This window comes from Aquila chrysaetos, chromosome 26, assembly GCF_900496995.4.
Source record: "Aquila chrysaetos chrysaetos chromosome 26, bAquChr1.4, whole genome shotgun sequence".
NCBI classification, from domain to species: domain Eukaryota; kingdom Metazoa; phylum Chordata; class Aves; order Accipitriformes; family Accipitridae; genus Aquila; species Aquila chrysaetos.
This window is the reverse complement of record NC_044029.1, coordinates 1,381,333-1,405,240: the sequence shown is the minus strand read 5'-3', so window position 1 is coordinate 1,405,240 and position 23,908 is coordinate 1,381,333. Positions and strand designations below refer to the sequence as shown.

General features: G+C 52.7%; 1 protein-coding gene and 1 long non-coding RNA gene across 2 annotated transcripts; one reads left to right on the top strand and one right to left on the bottom strand.

The window, feature by feature from the left end:
• Positions 1–641: 641 nt before the first annotated feature.
• LOC115336376 lies at positions 642–12,589 on the bottom strand. The gene is made up of 10 exons (XM_030003220.2): positions 12,492–12,589; positions 12,347–12,372; positions 12,103–12,180; positions 4,850–5,002; positions 3,874–4,040; positions 3,580–3,673; positions 2,838–2,912; positions 2,326–2,438; positions 1,782–1,905; positions 642–838 (listed from the first exon to the last, which is right to left on the bottom strand). The coding sequence occupies exons 4-9, from the start codon at positions 4,907–4,909 to the stop codon at positions 1,794–1,796; spliced, it is 621 nt and encodes a 206-aa protein (XP_029859080.1). The 5' UTR covers positions 4,910–5,002; positions 12,103–12,180; positions 12,347–12,372; positions 12,492–12,589; the 3' UTR covers positions 642–838; positions 1,782–1,793.
• A 2,093-nt stretch (positions 12,590–14,682) lies between these two features.
• Positions 14,683–23,827, top strand: LOC115336378. Its single transcript, XR_003921741.2, has 3 exons — positions 14,683–15,788; positions 16,731–17,351; positions 23,816–23,827. It is a non-coding gene; the product is annotated as an uncharacterized LOC115336378 (long non-coding RNA).
• The last annotated feature ends 81 nt before the right edge of the window (positions 23,828–23,908 follow it).

Here is a 23,908-nt window from a genome sequence, read left to right as displayed (position 1 = left end):
AGGCGCTCGTTCGTCCCTCCGGGCTCTCGGCTGCCTTCCCCGGGGACGGCCCCGCTCCCCTCGCTCGTGCGGGCCGAGGCTCCGGGGCTGGGTCTGCCCCGCTGGCTGCGGGGACCCCCTTCGGCTCCCCGTCCCCGAGGGAGCAGCGTGCCCGCGCTGCTCCCTGACGGCGGTCCCTGGCCGCCCTCGCAGGAGGAGAGGTTTTTCCTCGGGTCGAGGTGGGTTTCTGCCCGCTGCGGCTCGTGCCCGCTTCTTCCCGCCTTTCCCCTCGGCAGGCTGCAAACCCGTCAGGTCCCTGTGGGATCTGCAAACGGGAGCTCGCCCACCCCCTTCTGCCCAGAGCGGCGGGAGGGTTGCTCTAGAAAGGAGCCCGGCCGCCGATGACGAGCAGCCGCTCAGCGCTGGTCCCTGGTCTGAGCACCGCCGCGGTTCGAGCCTCCGCAGAGGGAAAGGACGCGGGCGCGTGCTCCCTGTCGGAGATGTCTGCGGGACTGGTTTTCATTCGGAGCAAGGGCAGAGGGAGATGTGCTGACTGCCCGCGTAGGAAGGGAGCCTGAGCGAGCCTTCAGAAACAGGACTCTCCTCGTCCGGACGCGCTAGGCCGAAGAGCTCCGGTTGTGCAGCAAAACTGAGACCCGTACTAGGTGACAGAGTTTATTAAATACCACACTGCAACAGAACACTTGTAATTATAGGTGGGGTGGTGGGTGCACAGGGTGGAAGGCAAAGGTTTCCAGGCTTCGTGCGTCTCCCTGGGAGCACTCTTTTCTGGCACTGGCACTTCTTCCTCCGCTCCAGCATCTTCTCATCGTTAACCGCGTTGGAGGTTCGGCTGTGACTGGGCAAGGGAGGGAGGGAAAAGAAAAGGCTGTGCGTTAGTTTTATGGCAGGCTGGGCCAAAGGCAGCACTGCCAAGTGGATCGTGGAAGTGCAGCACTAACGTGCAGATCCAGGTACCGAAAACCAAACGCTCAAACGTGTCAACAGCAAAGTTACAGCCTATGGGCTACAGACACACGTGGAAAACTGTGTTAGATGGAGAATACGGATTAATTTCTTGCGGTCTTTGCCTTATTTCTGGTCCGGCTCCCTCTCCCATCTCTCTTTTAGACTGCTCTGTTTGGCTGTGACCCATCGTGCTCGTCTCCCAGTGACTCCTGAGGTTGAGCCCAGGTTCTGCCCCAGTTCTTTCTGAGTCCCGTGCAGAGTGGACAACTTTTCTCACAGGCCCGGGTTTTGTCTTGCCCACTGCACGCATTTTTTCAACTGCCTCTCCAGATGTTGGGAAATGTCGCCACCTCGTAGGCAGCGGAACAAAAGGAACTCAAAGAGACAGCTCCGAAGTTACTCACTTCTGTGGAAATCCGTAAGGTGGGGGGCCATCGAGACTGCATTCGTCACCTGCAGACAGAGTATTAAAATGTATTAAAATCTCAGTGTGTGGTGACCAGCTCCGCTGTTCTTGCTCAGGGCCCCTGGGCCTGCATCCTGGTCAGTGAGGCCATTGACCGCAGGCGCCCTGCTGGGACTCCTGGCTCATGGTTTTTACCCATCACGACAACTACATCTGTGTTCATCAACATCATCATCATCATCCTCATCTACTGCTACAACAGGAGCAGGAGCATCAAGAGCAGTCAATCACTTGCAAAACACAGCCAAGAGATAATTAGCAAGATGGGAAAAAAGTACAGGAAAAGAATCACACAGGTTCTAGCAGAAAAAAATAATCGCCTCAAATCCACCAAACCAACCAGAGCTCACCTTTCTTCTTAGTTTACCAATTTAGTTAGTCAGTTCGGAACAACTTTCTTCATCTCTCCCCGGAAACTGAGCTGGGACTTTCTCCTTCTCGCTGCAGACGCAGTCGGGCTTGTCGAAGACATCTGCAGAAGCATCTTCAACCTGCACAGCAAATTAGTAAGGAAAGGGTGAAGCAAAGCAGCAGTCGGCCTTTTTCACGTACTCTTACGTAAGCAGCACAGCCATGGATGGCTTGCTTCATCTGTAATGTGCTTGACAAGCCAGGAATTACTGAGAACAGCCAGCTCCCCAGCACCACCCAACACTTGGAGGGCCCCAAATTTATCTGAACAGAAGAAGAAAAGACTTCCTTCCCACCCAGGAGAAGTGCAGGCAGCCTGCATTTGCAAGGCCTTTTGCAGCTTTTTCAAACCATAGGCTCATGCACAGAAGCACCTTGCAGGATCGAATGCGAGGCTTGAATTTGCTCACAAACAGTTATGTACATGCTTTTACACTAGGGTTCAGTAAAGCTTGACTTCTCCTCAATGTGTCTTTCTTTAAAGCACTAAAAAGCCATGCCTGGTCTGTTCTTCCTCCAGTGCGGCTTTTCTTTTCCACACTTCATCCGGAAGCGCTTCCGATCGGCATTTTGTCTTGCCCAGCTTCTTTACTTCCTTGCTTTCGCTCCCACGCTTTCAAAATAGAAAAGATACATCACACACAGAGCACAGGAACAGGATCCACATGCAGAACGTGCAGACAGCGTTCTCCACAAAGAAGAAAACATGCATCTCCCAAGTCCGGTCTCCTCTCACAGCTCTCACCCACAGCTGTCTCTCCTGTCCACAGCACGCGGCCTACCCATCAAAGGAATCGTGCTGATGAACGCAAGTGCCCGCATATTGTCTACCAAGCAGATGCAAAACACAGTGGCACCAGGGGAATGAGGAAACGTATAGACTTTTCCCCTGAGGGTGTCCTGCCCAAAAACCTGGGGGATTCCCCACAGCCCACCTGATCTTTTCCTAAATTACCTGCCCACAAGAAATTCAAAGACTAAAACCAGTCATTCCCAGGAGCTGTTCATATACCTGCCGACATTGGTGTTCCTTTGCAGTCCGTGTTGTCTGAAAGCCAGTTACCAAGTCCTCCAGGCCATTATGAGACTACAGCAGCATTAAAAGAAGAAAAAAGAAGTCACACTAGGACTTCCCTGACTGAAGGTCATACCTCATGGCAGCGCCAACCAAGCATACAAAATACGGCCTATGGAGGTGTCATTCCCTTATTAGTTGCAGACTTTCATCTTTGGAGGCCTTCTCGTTGCATTACAGACCTACACCTTCTGGCCAAGGAATCCATAGTCACTAAAATGGGAAGGTGCCCAGAGTACAGGCCACGGAAGAATTCCTGTCACAGTTTGGTGATGCCAGTCAGGCCTCCAGGACTGCGTGCTCACCACCCACCAGAGCCCAAGGAGTGTCCGCAACCGAAGGCACCAAATCCCGCTGCTGCAGGACTGTCTGAAGTGCTGCCTGAGGTCTCAGCCTCACGACTGGTCTAAAGCAGAAAATACTTAAGCCAGTGCATTGCTGTCAAGTCCTTAACAAAGATGGCCTTAAGAAGGACTTGCTATAGTCTCACGGAAACAGCTCTCAAAGCCAGAAAGCTGGGGGAATGGGCCAGCAGGACTTTCAGAGCAGCCTGTAGTCAGTAGAACAGAGAAACTGATCTCTCCTAGGCTCTCCAGGAAAACCTCATCATACAGTTTCCCACACACACACAGAACTAGGCTCTGTAGCTCACAAAAAGGGAGGGCTGTGACTAGCTTACTGAGGCACAGGCTTGCAGTTTTTTCCGAAGGGCTTCAATGGTCTTTGCTTGTTGCTGGACTGTGGCTTCCAGCCTGGCCTGTTGACCTTGGAGCCTGGAAAAGAAGTACAGGCCTTATCACAGAAGTCCACAAGAGCACAAATCCCCAAAGAAGAATGTGAAAGAACCTCATCTAAAACAAAAGCGTCTTTGAAAATTGTGTATTGTTATCTTGCTGGGATGCAAGAAGACAGTCCTGTTGTTTTCACAAAATCGCAGGAAGCGAAGCCTTGCTCCACTGTGTCACTTCCTTACCGTTGTATGCGGTCTTCCAGCTCTGGGATAGCCGCAGTTCCAAAATATGTGACCAGAAGGACCTGCAGGTTCCTGAAAGTTAGTTCCATCTCCTTCCACTTGAGGGCATTCCTCAGGTACTCGGCATAACGCTCAGTCCGGATATGCCTTTCTCTTAATTCCTGCAGCTGTCAAACCACAAGAAGAATCGCCGGTAGTCAACTTAAGTTTGATAAAAAGGAGTGGACTGCTTTGACTCTCATGTCGACTCTCAAAACCCATGTTACTTCTTCATCTTTTACACTGGCCCCTCTCCTACGTCTAAAATGATTTCCTAAAGCGTTTCCTAAACGCTGCCACAACACTCCTCCTCCTCTCTCAAGGACTCCAAACACCCTTTGTAGCCACTTGTTGGCTACTCCAACATGGTTAGGAGCTCCTCCTGCTCCTAAAGTGACTTTGCAACTCCGTAACAGTGATGATGTGATGAGGAAATGCAAAAAAGCATGAGCACAACACCCCAGTATGCCTACTCTTTCTCTGTCAGCACACACTCCGCTTTGCCAAGCCAAAGGGAAGAAGCAAATACACGTGATCCGTGAACCTTGGGAAGCAGCTGTTTGAAAGGAATACACACCCCCTTCTCCAATCAAGGACAAAGTGACGTCACGGTTAGTGACCTTACTAATTGTAGGCGCCAGGCTTATAAAACAAGGCGAGTCAATTACATGTCACTCGGTCTACTCCTGTTGCAAAGTTGTCTAGTGTACTAAGACCACCTTAGTGCAGCCCTCCGCTCTTACTTCAAGTGGTGTAAACAGGCAGGCACCAAAGGCAGCAGTGCTGTTCCCTCCCATCCCGCTCATCACAGCGAACCGCACACTGAACCACCCTGGGTTACACAAAACCCCCAAGAAAGGATCAGGTCCCCGCTCTGGTTTGCTACAAAAAAGGCCTGGGCCCCTGCCAAGGGACAAGAGACAGGCGTTCTCCATACCTTAGCTTTAGAATGGTACAGTTTCTTCTGCAACTGCAGTTTCTGTTCCTGCAGGTACATGCGGTAGCACTTCACAGCTTCAGGTGAAGCTTCTGTGAGGGAGCTCCTTTTGAGAGGGTTAGCAAGCTCCTGCCATGGCTGCTTGACCCATGTCTAAAGAAATGGTGTTCCATGAGCATGGAGAAATCAGTGAGAAGATGACAACATGAGAGATGCTTTTACTCATGGGATTATATCATCAGATGGGTCTTCAGGGTGTAGCGTGGCTGCATATCAAGGTGCTGCGACTAGATCACTGGTCAGCCCGGACCAGGGAAGAGACAGCACACACAGTGTGTGCGTCAACTTCCTCTTTTATTGCACAGTTAATTCGTTTTATACTAACAACGGTAGGTGGGATCACAGATACGTCACAGGGAGGCGACAACTACTAGCCTTCTAACTTTCCGTGACATCGCGAGATCTTCCGAACGCCGTACCCTACATCTCCCCCTCCCCATGTCTAGTTAGCTTCTATTGCTATAAACAGTTACTACTTCTATTACCTTATAACGGGGTTTCTTCTGCTAAGGGTGTGTAAGGAACATAAGCATATGCAAGCATGGTTTGCTGGACTAGTCTATTTAACAAGTTTCTAATAAACGCTAAGATACAGGGGATGAGCATACAAATAATCACTAACATACATAGACCTCCTATTATGAAGGAACCCCACCTTTTCAGCCAGCCAAACCAATCTCCGGTAAGGCTCGGAAGCCCTACCACTCTTACAGCTTCTTGTAGTTTCCGAATGACTTCGGCCTGCTGGCGGATGCTTCTTAGCGTGTCAGAGTTACTTGTAAAATCTAGACAACAGAACTCTATAAAGGCACAACTATTTTGTTTGCAACCTACATCAAACTGAGCTAACAAGAAATCTATGGGTGGGACCAGCGCTTGAAGCTGATTCGTTGTTGTTTCTTGAAGTGCTGCTAATTCCTCAAGAGCTTTGGCCGTGGCATCTCCTTGCCGCAAAACTAAACATGCCAAGGCTTGAATATTCACCCGATTCACCCAGGACCCTGCGGGAAGGATTGCTGAAAGCGTTAAGAACAAAAAGCTGGTGGGTAGGCGGATGGTTGGGTCACAAGAGCCATCCAACTTTACCATCTCTAGACTCTTTTTCTGATGGGTTATGTTGCCCAAGTCTGTCTCTTTTGGCGCCCAGGCCCTCAACCGGCCTAGGGAGCATAGCCCTCCCTTTAGCCCCGGGGGTATCACCTTGTATGCAGTTAGACCGCAAAGCAGCACCAGATCATCCAGCAGTTCCCATGGTACGGGGGACCGGCCTGAAAGTCGATTGATGAAAACTGTACTGCTATTGCTGGTAGCACGGTCAGTGGTGTGACTGTTAAGCTGTAACCAGAAATATAAGTCGGATGGTAGAACATCCTCACTGACTGTGGCTAAGTTGTTTCGATCAGGGCTTCCCTCGAACCAAACCCAGGGCACCGTCCAATTGGGCCTAAAGGTCCCGGCCAGCTGCCATGGTTGCGGCTGAAATCCAGGACGGGGTTTCCCTAGTTCTATTATTTGGAGGGTCTGGTTCACTCTCCCTGCCCCCAGTGCTCTATTGTTTGGCTATATTCTCAAAGGCGTGGAATTCAACCAGAGACTATCGGTTATCCTCTGGCCAATTGTATCACCGATACTATTCAAGAAGACCACCTTAATTGAGTCTATCGTGTCATTCACAGTCAAGCTCATCAGTGGTGTGCTAATGTTAAGGCTTACGGTCTGGGGCGTCCAGATTCCCGGCTGTGAGCGATTCCGACTCTTCTGTTGGCACTTGTTCGTACACATCGTTTTCAGCTCCGTCTCCGACAGCCGGATCCCATAAAGACACGTGTTGATGGGCTCTGAGAGGGATGTCATCTGGATACACATCGGGCCCCCCAATTGGTTTTGCATCCACTGCCAGAAATTCGTAGCAGATACCCAAGACGTCACAAGCCAGGAAAGGATGACAGTGATCTGTAAAGAAAAACACTCAAACACTATGAGGTTAGGGCAGGACGAACCATACGACTAGGGACCCATTTCAGTAGCCCTTCAGGCGTCTGTACACAGGCGTACCCCCGCCCCAGGCAACGCAGCTCAAACGGTCCATCCCATTGGCGTGTCTGGGGATCACGCACGCGGACCAACGGGTAGGGGGCTTTCTCTTCCATACTCGTAAAATGTCGTTGCGCCGCCGTCTGGTCCAGGTCCCCCCGAATTGTCTGATTTAATGAAGTTAACGCAGTTAACAGGAGACGCTGTGTACGGAGAATAGGTGAGTTATCCCGTAACCAGGAGGGCTCCGCCTGCTCCCCCTCCCTAAGCCGATCTAGCAGGGTCTTTAAGGTTCGATGTGCTCATTCTACAATGGCCTGGCCGGTGCTGTTACAAGGAATGCCATGTACAAGGTCAATACTCCAGGTTGCACAAAACCGCTTCACCTTTTCCCCAGTATAAGCTGCACCATTATCTGTCTTGATCTGTTGTGGAATCCCCAGTTGGGCTATGCAAGCACGCCAGTGTTGTATAACTGCCAAGCTATTCTGCTTACTGTGTGCCGTAGCAAGAATATATTTACTATAGGTGTCCACAGTAACATGTAAATACTGCAGGGGCTTAAAGGGAGCATACTCCGTAATATCTGTTTGCCAGATCTGATTCGGTCGTAAGCCACAAGGGTTAACCCCGGTTTCCCAAAGAGGTCCTTGGGTACAATGGGGACAGGCCGCGACAATCTCTCTAGCTTCGGCATGGGAAATGCCCGTTAGTGCCGCCAAACCTCGGGGACCGCAATGCAAGAGGCGGTGTAACGTTATCGCGCGTGCCGTTGCTGGTGTGCTGTTATCATTACCGACAGCAGCCAACAACGCTCGTGCTGCCTGTTCAGCACGGCTGTTCCCTTCGGCTAGCGGTCCAGGGAGACCAGAATGACTGGTGCCCTGAATAGGGGAAAACGGGTGCACTACGCAACTGTAAGGCGTTCAACAGCATACCGGCTATCTCTGTAGAAGAAGCTAGCACCCATTCCCCCGCAACTAAGAGCTTATATACATACAGTGAATCCATGACCACATTCAAGGGCTCAGTCGGCCAACGTAACAATGCCATGGTGACTGCTTTGGCCTCCAAAAACTGCACTGAGCGACTTGGCTCAGTATATACTACTTGGTGCCATGCCCCATCTTCCCTCCAAACGCAGACGGCCTTGCTAGTCTTGGAGGACGTGTCAGTAAAGATTGTGCGCCCGTCATTCGGGTGTTTTGCCAATTGCTGTGCTGGGAGGATGGGTAAGGTATGCAAGACCTCCCCACAGGGATGGACCTCATGTCCTGTTACCATCCCCGCAAACTCTGCTAACGCACCTTGCAAAACAGACACCTGCGGATAAACTAAATTCCATTGCATCAGGGAGCAGGGCAAAACAATGCGGTCCGGGTCTTTGCTGATAAAATGTTGACAAGCCCTCCGGCAACGCATGATCATGGCGGCTACCAACAGCGGCCAACTAATGATGGCTGTGTGCACTTTGCCCTGATGCAGCCACGCAAAGGGCCACTCCGGGCCCTCGGCGGTCTGCATCAACACACCGTGGCAACTCTGCTTGGCCACAAAGAGCCGCGCAACAACTGGGTGTGTGGGTTGAAACCTCTGCAGGCCCCATTGCTGAGCCCGTTGGGCTATGTTTTCTAGCAACTCACGTTGTGCTGGTTGCAACACACGTGGCGCTTGCAAAGGTTCCCCCCCCCCCCGGAGTAGTTGGTATAAGAGATTCATTTCATCTTCAGCAATGGGAACGAACTTCCTTAGCCACAATAGTTTGCCCACTAACTTTTGGGCGTCATGTAAGGTATACACTTGGTCAGGGACTGTGAAACTTTGAGCAGTGACTGTGCGGGGGGTTAACTGAGTGCCTAGATAACTAACAGAAGGTCCTACCTGTGTTTTGTTGGGGGATATGTGTAGCCCATACTCACTTAGTTGCCGGACCATCTGATGATAGAGGCGTTGCAACACAGACTCATCCCGATGGGACAGCAGAATGTCATCCATGTAATGTATGATGGTGGCCTCCGGGTAGTCTTCTCACAGAGACCGTAAGGCCTTACCTACTGCGATTTGACAGAGAGTTGGCGAATTTTTCATGCCTTGAGGGAGCACTTTCCACTGATACCGCTGCACGGGTGCTTGATGGTTCCGCTCCGGGATTGAAAAGGCAAACCTTTCACGATCTCCTGGGTGTAAGGGAATACTGAAAAAACAGTCTTTTATATTGATCACAATGACACCCTGTCCTTTCGGCATGATGGCTGGAGAGGGCAGTCCTGGCTGTAAGGCCCCCATGTCTTGTAAGCAGGCATTGACTGCTCGCAAGTCATGGAGGAGTCGCCACGCCCCTGATTTCTTCTTTATGACAAATACAGGAGTGTTCCAGGGCCTGGTGGAGGGTTCAAGATGGCCCATCTGCACTTCCCTTCGCACCAGTTCTACTACTGCCGCCCGCTTCTCCTCAGTCATTGGCCACTGCTCCACCCACACCAGCCTGTCCGTTAGCCAGGTGAGGTTCAAGGGATGGCAGACGGCAGTGGCCTTCATTAAAAATCCGTGGAAAGGTGACATCCCCAACGATGTAGGCAACAGCGCCCAAGAATGGCTGTTGGGACCGTTGCCACCATTGGGTTGCACCACGCCACTTTCTCAGAGTCCACAGCAGTTGTAGGCTGAGCAAGAGCAATTTTTACCGGGGCCTTACTTTTCCTCGACTCCTGTGCTCCCCCCACCCCTACCAATTGACCTCGTACTGTGGTGGGCCACTCTGGGGGCCAGATATGAACTGGAATTACGGTGACACCTGCTCCCGTATCTAACAGGGCCAGCAGACTGATGCTTCGTGGACCTGCAACTGGCAGTCCCACCTCTAGAACGATTACCCTTTCCGGACGGGTTTTCATGCCCATGGTCAATGCTATTTGGGCAGTAGGAGGAACTGTAGGAACTGTTGTTACATTGCCCTGTTTCTGCCCCTCCCCTTCGGCAGTCAGTTCCACGGGAGCATTGTTTGCTCCTGGGTGGTTGTCGCTGGGCCCTGTACAAAAACTGAGGGGGAGGGCCCGGCCTCGGCGCCACGAAATCAGGCGACGTGCCTCTGCCCCGAGACCCCTCCAGCACGAAGCAGCACTGCCCGTCCGCTCAACGTTCAGTGTGTGCACTGACGAGCTGGGAAAAGCCTCCTCAAAAACCCGCCAGGAACGAGCGCTGCCTCACTGACTTTCTGTGACCCGTGGTCGGGTCTTCGGCTACTTCGATTGAACCCACAGGAGCGGAATTAAGTTAAAATGAGAGGACGGCCTCCTGCAGCAGCAGGCCTGCGCGGCTCCCGCCGTCAGAACCAAGCGGGACCCGGCTGCTCCCGGACAGCGACCCTTACGCCAAGGGCCGGTGCTGTCTGCGGGAGGCCCCTGCTCAGGAGGGAGCCGGGACAAGCCCACCGAGGTGGAGAGGCCGGACCGCACCGGCCCGGCCCGGCCCGGCCCACCGGCGCCGCCGGCCGTCGCCCGTCGCCCGAGCCCGCTGGAGCGGGGGTGGCCTCTGCGCCTGCGCCGGCGGCCGCGGCCCGACAACAAAGTCCGGCCTTCGGGCGCCTTCGGGCGCCTCCGGCAACGCTCGGCTGCTTTCGCCGCCGCGGTTACATAAGGCGGGGGGGGGACGGCGCGCGCCGCCGCCGCCGCCCGCCTTCTCGCCGCCCGTCCCGCCGCGGCCATCTTCTCCACCTTCCCCCAGCTCTGCAGTCGTTCAGCAGCTCCGCGAGCGCGGACTGGAGCAAGGACTCCCGCATCTCTCCCCACTTGGGGGGCTCAAAGCTTCGCTAGGAGACCTGACGTCTCCCCGGCGCAGCATCCATTGGATGCATTCGCCCGTGGGGCCCTTCCTAATCAAACTGCGGGCACCCACCTCATCGGCCAACGCCTTTAATACCTTAATCGCTTGCGCAAGATCCATCGTCGCCTGTGCGACCGATCACCTCGGGGTCACCACTACGTAGCGTTGCTACATATCAAGGTGCTGTGACTAGATCACTGGTCGGCCCGGACCAGGGAAGAGACAGATAGCACACACGGTGTGAGCGTCAACTTCGTCTTTTATTGCGCAGTCAATTCCTTTTATACTAAAAAAGGTAGGTGGGATCACAGATACGTCACAGGGAGGCGATGACTACCCTTCTACCTTTCCGTGACATCGCGAGATCTTCCAAACGCTGTACCCTACACAGGGTGGCCAGCAGGTCGAGGGAGGTGATTCTCCCCTTCTACTCTGCTCTCATGAGACCCCACCTGGAGTAATGCATCCAGCTCTGGGGTCCCCAGCACAAGGAGGACATGGACCTGCTCAAGCAGGTCCAGAGGAGGGCCACAAAAATGATCAGAGGGCTGGAACACCTCTCCCGTGAAGAAAGGCTGAGAGAGTTGGGGTTGTTCAGCCTGGGGAAAAGCAAGCTCTGGGGAGACCTTACTGCAGCCTTTCAAAATAGAAAGACAGAGAGAGACTTTTTACTAAGGCCTGTAGTGACAGGACAAGGGGCAACTGTTTTAAAACTGAAAAGAGGGTAGATTTAGATGGGACAGAAGGAAGACATTTTTGCCGTGAGGGTGGTGGGACACTGGACCAGGTTGCCCAGATAAATTGTTCTGCCCCATCCCTGGAGTGTTTCAGGCTGGACGGGGCTTTGAGCAACCTGATCTAGTGGAAGGTGTCCCTGCCCATGGCAGGGGGGGTTTGCACTAGATGATCTTTAAAGGACTCTTCCAACTCAAACCATTCTATGCTTCTATGACTCAGTGAATTCAAAGATAGAGGATTTTGGCTGCCACCAGCAGGCATCTGCAGGCAACTTTCTCAGCTGAGCATATCTAAAGGATCGCCAGCTCTTCGTGAGGCTTTCTCTCTCCTAATACACAGAAAAGGCTAAATATTCTTCTCCTTGGAATAGAGGATGAGAGTTCTGCGCACGTGCTTTTTGTCCAACCCACTGTTTTCCCTCTTTATGCAGCCCTTCTGCTTCACAAGGGGCACAAAATGAGGTGCGAAATACACCTCAGGTCCAGATTCAGTCACCTCCTCTCAGCAGCGTTCCAAAATGAATACAGTAGCAAGAACGGATCTCTGTACACTGACAGGTTCTATTTATGGATATCTGCATCAGCCTCTACTAGAGTCACCTGTCTGACGCCTTGAAAGTCAGTTTGACATGAAGCATCCTTCTTTAGCTGAAGCTCTTCTCTCTCCGGCGCAGAAACCTGAGCAAGTGAGAACACAGACAGACAGACCGTGGGGAAAGGAATCCCCAGCAAGACTGCAGCATCGCACTGCATTTCAGCACTGGGGATACGGGAGCGTGACTTCTGCATTACCTCCGGAAAAGAAAGTACCTTGTTCTCAGAAGAGTCAAAACCTCCCTCTTACCTGTGCTCCTGCTGCTGGGAAGACACCTACAAAGGAGGCAAGAAGCGAGACGCTGCTGTGAGTGCTTCTTTCACTCTGCTTTTCCCCATCTGCTTCAGTGCAGAGAAGCTTACAAAGGTAACCATTTAGTGCGTCAGGAAATTACCGTTGCCGCTCTCATCTGCAACACACTGCACCCATGCTTCACGTTTGTATACAGGTGGAAGGCACACGCCGGCCGACGCTTTCGTTGGAGCTTCACAATCCGACTGTGTAATTTAAAAGACGTGCGTGAGAACTGGCACAGACTCCTTCTCAACGCGTTTCCACACTCAAAGCTCCCGCTTCAGCCAACAGGCGTAACGTGGTATCAGATGATGGAAAGAACGGAAAGGGCAAACACAACCAGCGTGTTAGGCATCTCTGTTGAGCAGGGCTTTCAAAAGGGGCCGATGTACACCTGCTGAAGGCAGAGAGGACCTAGGCAGAAGCAGCCAAGCGTCTAGAGTGTAGGCCCTATGGGCAACCATTTGACACTGACTGGATCCGGAGCAGAGCGCTGTGTGGTGGGAAACAAGCAATCCTGACAGCACCAGCCTTCTAGGATTTCAGAGGACTGTAGCTGGCAGGAAGCTTTACTGCTTCAATGCTCTACGAGAAATCCAGCTGAAAGGCCAGCTGCTGGGAGACCCGGGTCATTAGCTTGGCCTCACTGCCTCCCAGTCCTAACTGAACAGCTTCCCTGCAGCGCCGGCATGTCAAGGTCCCATTTACGAGTGTGTGGTGGAAGCAGCAGCAGCAGAGGGAAAGGGGCTCGGAAGCAAGCGAGCCCCGTGGGGCCCCATTGCCTGCTTCAGAGAAGGGGAAGAGTGGCTGGAAAGCTGCCTGGCGGAGAAGGACCTGCGGGTGTTGGTCGGCAGCCGGTCGAATATGACCAGCAGTGTGCCCAGGTGGCCAAGGCGGCCAGTAGCGTCCTGGCTTGTATCAGAAATGGCGTGGCCATCAGGCCAAGGGACGTGATTGTGCGTTTGGACTTGGCACTGCTGGGGCCGCACCTCAGGTACTGTGGTCAGTTGTGGGCCCTTCACTCACTCCAAGGCCAACCTTGAAGTGCTGGAGCGCATTCAAAGAAGAGCAACGCAGCTGCTGAAGGGTCTAGAGAACAGGCCCTGTGAGGAGCGGCTGAGGGAACTGGGGCTGTTTAGCCTGGAGGAAAGGAGGCTTCTGGGAGGAGACCTTACCGCTCTCTGCAACTGCCTGAAACGAGGTTGTAGCGGGGGGGGTGTCAGGCTCTTTTCTCCCAAGTAGCAAGCGACAGGACAAGGGGAAAGGGCCTGAAGTTGCACCAGGGGAGGTTTAGATTGGATATGAGGAAACATGTCTTCGCTGGAAGGGTTATCAAGCCCTGGAACAGGCTGCCCAGGGAAGCGGTTGAGTCACCATCCCTGGAGGTATTTAGAAGACGCATAGATGTGGCGCTCAGGGGCACGGTTCAGGGGTGGGCTTGGCAGTGTTGGGTTTATGGTTGGACGTGATGATCTTTTCCAACCTAAACGATTCTATGATTCTATGAAATTGGGCAGTGAGGTGGCCCCTCAGTGTCCCCAGGTGGCTGCTCCTAGCACCTTTCTTCTGCCAGCAGCGAGGCAGCAGTGAGACATGCCTGAACACCAAGGTGGAAGCTCTTATCTCTCCTCCACAATAGCTATCGGGAGTCAATTGACATAAACTTTCTCTGGGGCACATTGGCTGGTGACCCTGGTAGTGCTGCTGGATTTGTTGTTTCCTTCCTGCTGAGGAGCAGAGTTAACTTGCCTCTGAGCCATGTGGTCTTGGCTGTGCCATATAGCAGTACTACTGCCAGAGGCTGAGTCTTGAGGAAAGGAATTAATGTGTGACCTTCCAGTTGAAGGCAAGGGCTTCACTTCAGTCCTCCTTCCTTAAGCAATTTCTGTTTCTCAGGTTTTGTCCTCTTCAGCCTGTCCTTGTGATAAAGGCAGTTCGGGCCTCCCTCTTCTGAGAATGAGGGATCTGCTTCTGGCCCAGGTGCTGAGCTGGAGGCTGCAGTCCCACGTCTGTGGGAGGGCAGAACTGGCAGCAGCTGTCAGGGTGGACAGGATAGCAAGGGGAGGAGAAGAAGAAAGGTGGCAGTGGGGCTTGGATGCCGAATGTCTGCAGCTGACAGTGAGCATGTGAGCAGCCCTATAAAGCTGGAGGAAGAGGTGACTAGTTAGAAGCGATGATTTTTGTGGCCAGCGTAAAAGCCACATGCTGGAGAATAAGCACAGGGTGCTGGCATTGGATTGGGCTCCCCCAGGCTGATTTAGAGGGCTGGGACAGAGACCTTATGAACCGTGCGGTGGGTGTTGGTGTCTGCTGCCTGCTTGCTGCAGGAGCACTGCACGCAGCCGTTTGCCAGAGGCTGGATATGGGCCTTTGGACTACGGATCACATTCCTACCAGTGACTAAAGCTGTAGTGGGATTACTCTTTTATAGCATGTTATCAATAGCGCTTGCACCTTCTTCACTCTCAAATCCCTATGGGCAGGGCCCCGTCAGTAAAAGGGCTTTGACACGGATGTGTGTTGCTTGGCCCAGCTGAGGTACATAGTGGCAGTGAGAATCTGGAGCAGTAGCAGAGCCTGAGTCCCTGCTGCATACGGTCTGCAGAGAGAGCGGCTGGAGAGCATATTAACAGCTGGAGCTGTCTTGGACCTTGTCTGCAAATCCTACTGTTGGCGACATCCCCTTCCTATGGAATCCTGTGGAATGTGAAGATGACCTTTCCATGCCCCTGAGATCACCACGTTTGAGATCTGGGATTCACCAGGGACCAGATCCTTGACCACTTTGCATAAATTTCCTTGTCGGCAGCTCCCTGTTGCTTATAACAAAGGCTTCAATTTCTGTGGTTCCAGTCTTCAGCAGTAGAGGTGTGGCTCTGGGAGGGAGACTGCCTAAAGGTGCGGGTCCTTGGCTGATGACAGTTAAGTGAATTCCCACCAGGATCCTGCATGCAACGTGGAAGGACACATAGGCAGCAGTGCTTGTGGAAGGTAGAGCCTGTGTTTGCCTGGATAGTAGGCACTCTTACAGCTTTTTCAGCCTGTGTTTTATAAATATACCCACTTAGACATAGATGTCCAAATGCCATCCCCTGTTTGTGAGGAATAGCCAGTTTGCTTAAAAACCACAAATGGCCTCTCCACTTTCATCCCAGTCCATTAAACTATGGGCTTTTGTCATCTCTTTTTGTCATTCTGGTTTATTCAGTGGAATATTCACAAAAGTGGCTTGAAGGTGTCTGAGTACGATCTTCCCAGCGAAGCTACGGGTCCTTTTGTTCTGTCCGGGTACAGTGGCTACAAGCAAGTCCAGTTCCCACGAGGGAGGCTTTTTGCTTTTGACTCTGAGGGCAACTATATGTTGACGTGTTCTTCTACTGGGGGAGTCCTTTTTAAGGTAAGTCTGAGAAGTGACGGGGAGTACTCTTACACATCCAGACAAGCTCTTGTTGTTACAAGGCTGCAACAGCAGCTGCTGAAGTTCTCGAGCAGCACCTACCCGTCCGTGCTCTGTGCAAGTTGCTGCTCAGTTTCATACAGCGTGCGTTTTAGCAGTGTGTGGTGTGCTTAGCAAGTGTTTGAACCCTCTGTAAGCGTTTGGCCCTCTGTATGTAGCTAGAGTATGTGTGCTCTGTGTTCTTAAAGCTTAGCTGCAGCAGTTTTCCTTAGTACCCAAGTGCCTGGGACAAAGTTTTAATTTTTTTTTTTTTTTAATATATTGATGCATGCCAGTTCAATGCAAAATGTGTGATTGTTGACTGATGCTTGTCTTTAACCTGCCTTGTGTGCTTGCTGATGCTATATGTTAGTCCCAGCCTGATTCTCTCCTCTTACTGTGTACTGAAGTGAAACGAAAGGTGAGGCTGAATGGTTCCAAGTACCCAAATTTCTGTGCCGCAGCAACGAGCGGTTACTGATCGCATGCCCCTTGCCTGCCTCCTCTTGAGTCAGCACCCATCAGTATAAGCCATTGCAAGGCAGATTAGATGGAACTTTTACTTTGCCTCTGGGGCATTCAGAGCACCCGCACTAACATGAGCTATAGCTTAGGCTTATGTGCTCTTCATCAGCGTGTGCTTTTAGCCTGCCCCGTTCAATTACTGCAGCTCAGCTGATAGCAGAAGCTGAGCTGCTTGAGACTGCGTGCTTCTGTTGTGAGACTGGAAGTTTGCTTCCTCATGCGTGCTACGTACATCTCGACATCTCTCTGATTTTTCCGCTTAATTATGTATGCTGATGGGGATATGGAGTCTGTAGCAGGCTTTGGCTTCTCCTGTGGGCGCACTGCCCCCACTGCAGACACTTGCTTCCTTAAAATCTTATGCTTTCCTTCTTTTAGTTGAACGGTGAGGAAAAGGTTCTGGAGAGCTGCCTTTCCCTGGGAGGACACAGAGCTCCCGTTGTCACAGTGGACTGGAGCACGGCCATGGACTGCGGGACCTGCCTCACCGCCTCTATGGATGGGAAGATTAAATTAACAACCTTACTGGCTCAAAAGTCTTAACCTGGACAGTGCCGAAGGGAAAGAGCAAAAGACTTGACAAAACTAGCGTGAACTCCACAGGAACAAACTGCATGGGAGAGAAGGCAAACCACAGTCCCTCTTCTCATTGTAGCTTTTGCCTCTTGACAAAAGTTAAATACATTTGCCAAACCACTGTGCAGTAGAATGCTGGTATGGGACCGGATCAGTGGCAGCACTGAAAAATAAGTCTTCACTGATCCATAGTGGTAGCTGGACCCACTCTGTTAGGGAGCCTTGAGTAGCATGTGGCTAGAAGGCTGCTGGGATCACGTCAGGGGTTCTGCAGAAGGTGAGGTTGGAGGAGGCGTGCATGAGGCAGCACAGTGCACGGTGATAAGATGACTCAAACTGGAAAGGCCAGTGCAAAACCAGAGTATTCTTTCAGTATAGCATTTGTTGTTGTGCTTTTTTTTTTGTTTGTTTGTTTGTGTGTTTGTTTGTTCTTTTTTTTTTTTTTCCCCATAAAAAGAAAATAGTCCCTTGCACTTGATTCCTGTGCTCTGTTCAGTTGTCGCTGCAAAACATGGGGAGGGTGGCTGGGGCAGGGATGTGCTAAGAAAGTCTCCTGCACGGAGAAAAGACCCTTGGGCTTTCACCAGGTGCTTCCAGCACTGACACCCACACACTGAGGGGAACCAGTGCAAGACATCCAGGAACAAAAATAATTGCGTTTGTTTGGATGTACTGTGTTCCCTTGGGATCGACACCTGCTACCAGCTAGAGGAGAGATCCCTAGTCAGCCTTTTTGAAATGCTTGTGTTGGAGTTCAGAAGCTACCTAAATGCCTGGCAGCTGCCTGATGGTGGATAGGAGGAGGGGGGGCCAGAACCAGCCCGGTCATGTCCAGTGCTCTCTGTACTGGAGCTGTCTCTCCCCCTGCACCCCCCCAACATCAGGGGCAGTGCTGTGCTCGGGTGCTGCATAGTCCTTGAAGGGACTGCTAAGCAGCCGCATCTCATCAGCTTACGCATTGCCATCGAGCTCGCTGCCGCTTATGTTCTCGGCCTTTGTTGGGAGTCTACGGTACTGTTGTTCCTTGGCAGAGCGCTCACTCTCAGTTATGTGGAGAATGGGTCCAACCTGCTGTTGGAAGATACCTTTGGTATTTTCTGAGAGCCGTTTTGGCTTTAGAGCCCGGACGTCTGTTAACATGCTGACGGCTGATTGCCCGGAGAGGAGGTGGAACGTTACTTCCGTTTGTTTTTGCCAAGTGTGCTTTGGCGTATTCGTGAAGACTGGTTTGTCGAGGTTGCAATGCCTAGCTGGCTGTCTCCTTGTATTTGAAGAGGTGGGGACTGGGCCAGGTGGACCTCCACAGCTGGCAGCTCCCACTGCTGCCCAGCCAGACTGGCAGTGTAATGGTTCTTTCCTACTTCCAGGTCTCAAACTGGGGGCTGGAAACCAAGATTCTCTCGGCTAACTCGACGGCCGTTCTTCGCTGGTGGCATCGCACCTCACGACACGGCTGGGCGTCCGAGAAGGTTGTTGCCGTCTTCGCGCCCGGAGATGCTGGACACAGTCCGCAGTTGGTTTTTGTCTGTTACGCGTAGCCCGCGGGAGACTACGGTTACAGCTGAGGTGCGGTCAGACTCTGGCAAAAAGCGCATGAAAGCAGGCAGGAGGTCTGGCCGAATAAAAGGGGGCCCGCGGCGCGACATCCCCAGATCGCCGGAGACGTCTGCGCCTTGAAAGCGCGAGCGTCGTCGCGGCTGGAAGGGGCCTCGTCTCGTCGCCCCCGCCCTGCTCAAAGCAGGGTCAGCCAGGGCCGCGTCCAGTCGGGAGCATCTCCCGGCACAGAGGCTCCACGGCCTCTCCGTGGCACAAAAAAGCCACCGGCGGGCTGAGCTGGAGCCTCCGGCCTCAGCCCGGGGGCCTCCGGCGCGGGAGGCCCACCGAGGCGGAGGCGGAGGCCTGCAGGCCCTGCCCGAGCTCCGTCACGGCGTCCCCGTCTCCAGCTCGGTCTCTCCCGGCCACGGACCTCGCCGCGCCAGACCCCGGCCCGCCGGCCGCCTCCCCGTGGCCCTGCTTGGCCACCGCCGGGCTGTCTCCGACCCCGCTGGCCGCCGCCGGGCCCGAGCCCCGGCCCGGCCCGACTTCTCGGTTCGCCCTCGGCGCTGCCGCCTCCCCAGGCGCTCGTTCGTCCCTCCGGGCTCTCGGCTGCCTTCCCCGGGGACGGCCCCGCTCCCCTCGCTCGTGCGGGCCGAGGCTCCGGGGCTGGGTCTGCCCCGCTGGCTGCGGGGACCCCCTTCGGCTCCCCGTCCCCGAGGGAGCAGCGTGCCCGCGCTGCTCCCTGATGGCGGTCCCTGGCCGCCCTCGCAGGAGGAGAGGTTTTTCCTCGGGTCGAGGTGGGTTTCTGCCCGCTGCGGCTCGTGCCCGCTTCTTCCCGCCTTTCCCCTCGGCAGGCTGCAAACCCGTCAGGTCCCTGTGGGATCTGCAAACGGGAGCTCGCCCACCCCCTTCTGCCCAGAGCGGCGGGAGGGTTGCTCTAGAAAGGAGCCCGGCCGCCGATGACGAGCAGCCGCTCAGCGCTGGTCCCTGGTCTGAGCACCGCCGCGGTTCGAGCCTCCGCAGAGGGAAAGGACGCGGGCGCGTGCTCCCTGTCGGAGATGTCTGCGGGACTGGTTTTCATTCGGAGCAAGGGCAGAGGGAGATGTGCTGACTGCCCGCGTAGGAAGGGAGCCTGAGCGAGCCTTCAGAAACAGGACTCTCCTCGTCCGGACACGCTAGGCCGAAGAGCTCCGGTTGTGCAGCAAAACTGAGACCCGTACTAGGTGACAGAGTTTATTAAATACCACACTGCAACAGAACACTTGTAATTATAGGTGGGGTGGTGGGTGCACAGGGTGGAAGGCAAAGGTTTCCAGGCTTCGTGCGTCTCCCTGGGAGCACTCTTTTCTGGCACTGGCACTTCTTCCTCCGCTCCAGCATCTTCTCATCGTTAACCGCGTTGGAGGTTCGGCTGTGACTGGGCAAGGGAGGGAGGGAAAAGAAAAGGCTGTGCGTTAGTTTTACGGCAGGCTGGGCCAAAGGCAGCACTGCCAAGTGGATCGTGGAAGTGCAGCACTAACGTGCAGATCCAGGTACCGAAAACCAAACGCTCAAACGTGTCAACAGCAAAGTTACAGCCTATGGGCTACAGACACACGTGGAAAACTGTGTTAGATGGAGAATACGGATTAATTTCTTGCGGTCTTTGCCTTATTTCTGGTCCGGCTCCCTCTCCCATCTCTCTTTTAGACTGCTCTGTTTGGCTGTGACCCATCGTGCTCGTCTCCCAGTGACTCCTGAGGTTGAGCCCAGGTTCTGCCCCAGTTCTTTCTGAGTCCCGCGCAGAGTGGACAACTTTTCTCACAGGCCCGGGTTTTGTCTTGCCCACTGCACGCGTTTTTTCAACTGCCTCTCCAGATGTTGGGAAATGTCGCCACCTCGTAGGCAGCGGAACAAAAGGAACTCAAAGAGACAGCTCCGAAGTTACTCACTTCTGTGGAAATCCGTAAGGTGGGGGGCCATCGAGACTGCATTCGTCACCTGCAGACAGAGTATTAAAATGTATTAAAATCTCAGTGTGTGGTGACCAGCTCCGCTGTTCTTGCTCAGGGCCCCTGGGCCTGCATCCTGGTCAGTGAGGCCATTGACCGCAGGCGCCCTGCTGGGACTCCTGGCTCATGGTTTTTACCCATCACGACAACTACATCTGTGTTCATCAACATCATCATCATCATCCTCATCTACTGCTACAACAGGAGCAGGAGCATCAAGAGCAGTCAATCACTTGCAAAACACAGCCAAGAGATAATTAGCAAGATGGGAAAAAAGTACAGGAAAAGAATCACACAGGTTCTAGCAGAAAAAAAATAATCGCCTCAAATCCACCAAACCAACCAGAGCTCACCTTTCTTCTTAGTTTACCAATTTAGTTAGTCAGTTCGGAACAACTTTCTTCATCTCTCCCCGGAAACTGAGCTGGGACTTTCTCCTTCTCGCTGCAGACGCAGTCGGGCTTGTCGAAGACATCTGCAGAAGCATCTTCAACCTGCACAGCAAATTAGTAAGGAAAGGGTGAAGCAAAGCAGCAGTCGGCCTTTTTCACGTACTCTTACGTAAGCAGCACAGCCATGGATGGCTTGCTTCATCTGTAATGTGCTTGACAAGCCAGGAATTACTGAGAACAGCCAGCTCCCCAGCACCACCCAACACTTGGAGGGCCCCAAATTTATCTGAACAGAAGAAGAAAAGACTTCCTTCCCACCCAGGAGAAGTGCAGGCAGCCTGCATTTGCAAGGCCTTTTGCAGCTTTTTCAAACCATAGGCTCATGCACAGAAGCACCTTGCAGGATCGAATGCGAGGCTTGAATTTGCTCACAAACAGTTATGTACATGCTTTTACACTAGGGTTCAGTAAAGCTTGACTTCTCCTCAATGTGTCTTTCTTTAAAGCACTAAAAAGCCATGCCTGGTCTGTTCTTCCTCCAGTGCGGCTTTTCTTTTCCACACTTCATCCGGAAGCGCTTCCGATCGGCATTTTGTCTTGCCCAGCTTCTTTACTTCCTTGCTTTCGCTCCCACGCTTTCAGAATAGAAAAGATACATCACACACAGAGCACAGGAACAGGATCCACATGCAGAACGTGCAGACAGCGTTCTCCACAAAGAAGAAAACATGCATCTCCCAAGTCCGGTCTCCTCTCACAGCTCTCACCCACAGCTGTCTCTCCTGTCCACAGCACGCGGCCTACCCATCAAAGGAATCGTGCTGATGAACGCAAGTGCCCGCATATTGTCTACCAAGCAGATGCAAAACACAGTGGCACCAGGGGAATGAGGAAACGTATAGACTTTTCCCCTGAGGGTGTCCTGCCCAAAAACCTGGGGGATTCCCCACAGCCCACCTGATCTTTTCCTAAATTACCTGCCCACAAGAAATTCAAAGACTAAAACCAGTCATTCCCAGGAGCTGTTCATATACCTGCCGACATTGGTGTTCCTTTGCAGTCCGTGTTGTCTGAAAGCCAGTTACCAAGTCCTCCAGGCCATTATGAGACTACAGCAGCATTAAAAGAAGAAAAAAGAAGTCACACTAGGACTTCCCTGACTGAAGGTCATACCTCATGGCAGCGCCAACCAAGCATACAAAATACGGCCTATGGAGGTGTCATTCCCTTATTAGTTGCAGACTTTCATCTTTGGAGGCCTTCTCGTTGCATTACAGACCTACACCTTCTGGCCAAGGAATCCATAGTCACTAAAATGGGAAGGTGCCCAGAGTACAGGCCACGGAAGAATTCCTGTCACAGTTTGGTGATGCCAGTCAGGCCTCCAGGACTGCGTGCTCACCACCACCAGAGCCCAAGGAGTGTCCGCAACCGAAGGCACCAAATCCCGCTGCTGCAGGACTGTCTGAAGTGCTGCCTGAGGTCTCAGCCTCACGACTGGTCTAAAGCAGAAAATACTTAAGCCAGTGCATTGCTGTCAAGTCCTTAACAAAGATGGCCTTAAGAAGGACTTGCTATAGTCTCACGGAACAGCTCTCAAAGCCAGAAAGCTGGGGGAATGGGCCAGCAGGACTTTCAGAGCAGCCTGTAGTCAGTAGAACAGAGAAACTGATCTCTCCTAGGCTCTCCAGGAAAACCTCATCATACAGTTTCCCACACACACACAGAACTAGGCTCTGTAGCTCACAAAAAGGGAGGGCTGTGACTAGCTTACTGAGGCACAGGCTTGCAGTTTTTTCCGAAGGGCTTCAATGGTCTTTGCTTGTTGCTGGACTGTGGCTTCCAGCCTGGCCTGTTGACCTTGGAGCCTGGAAAAGAAGTACAGGCCTTATCACAGAAGTCCACAAGAGCACAAATCCCCAAAGAAGAATGTGAAAGAACCTCATCTAAAACAAAAGCGTCTTTGAAAATTGTGTATTGTTATCTTGCTGGGATGCAAGAAGACAGTCCTGTTGTTTTCACCACAATTGCAGGAAGCGAAGCCTTGCTCCACTGTGTCACTTCCTTACCGTTGTATGCGGTCTTCCAGCTCTGGGATAGCCGCAGTTCCAAAATATGTGACCAGAAGGACCTGCAGGTTCCTGAAAGTTAGTTCCATCTCCTTCCACTTGAGGGCATTCCTCAGGTACTCGGCATAACGCTCAGTCCGGATATGCCTTTCTCTTAATTCCTGCAGCTGTCAAACCACAAGAAGAATCGCCGGTAGTCAACTCAAGTTTGATAAAAAGGAGTGGACTGCTTTGACTCTCATGTCGACTCTCAAAACCCATGTTACTTCTTCATCTTTTACACTGGCCCCTCTCCTACGTCTAAAATGATTTCCTAAAGCGTTTCCTAAACGCTGCCACAACACTCCTCCTCCTCTCTCAAGGACTCCAAACACCCTTTGTAGCCACTTGTTGGCTACTCCAACATGGTTAGGAGCTCCTCCTGCTCCTAAAGTGACTTTGCAACTCCGTAACAGTGATGATGTGATGAGGAAATGCAAAAAAGCATGAGCACAACACCCCAGTATGCCTACTCTTTCTCTGTCAGCACACACTCCGCTTTGCCAAGCCAAAGGGAAGAAGCAAATACACGTGATCCGTGAACCTTGGGAAGCAGCTGTTTGAAAGGAATACACACCCCCTTCTCCAATCAAGGACAAAGTGACGTCACGGTTAGTGACCTTACTAATTGTAGGCGCCAGGCTTATAAAACAAGGCGAGTCAATTACATGCCACTCGGTCTACTCCTGTTGCAAAGTTGTCTAGTGTACTAAGACCACCTTAGTGCAGCCCTCCGCTCTTACTTCAAGTGGTGCAAACAGGCAGGCACCAAAGGCAGCAGTGCTGTTCCCCCTCCCATCCCGCTCATCACAGCGAACCGCACACTGAACCACCCTGGGTTACACAAACCCCCAAGAAAGGATCAGGTCCCCGCTCTGGTTTGCTACAAAAAAGGCCTGGGCCCCTGCCAAGAGACAAGAGACAGGCTTTCTCCATACCTTAGCTTTAGAATG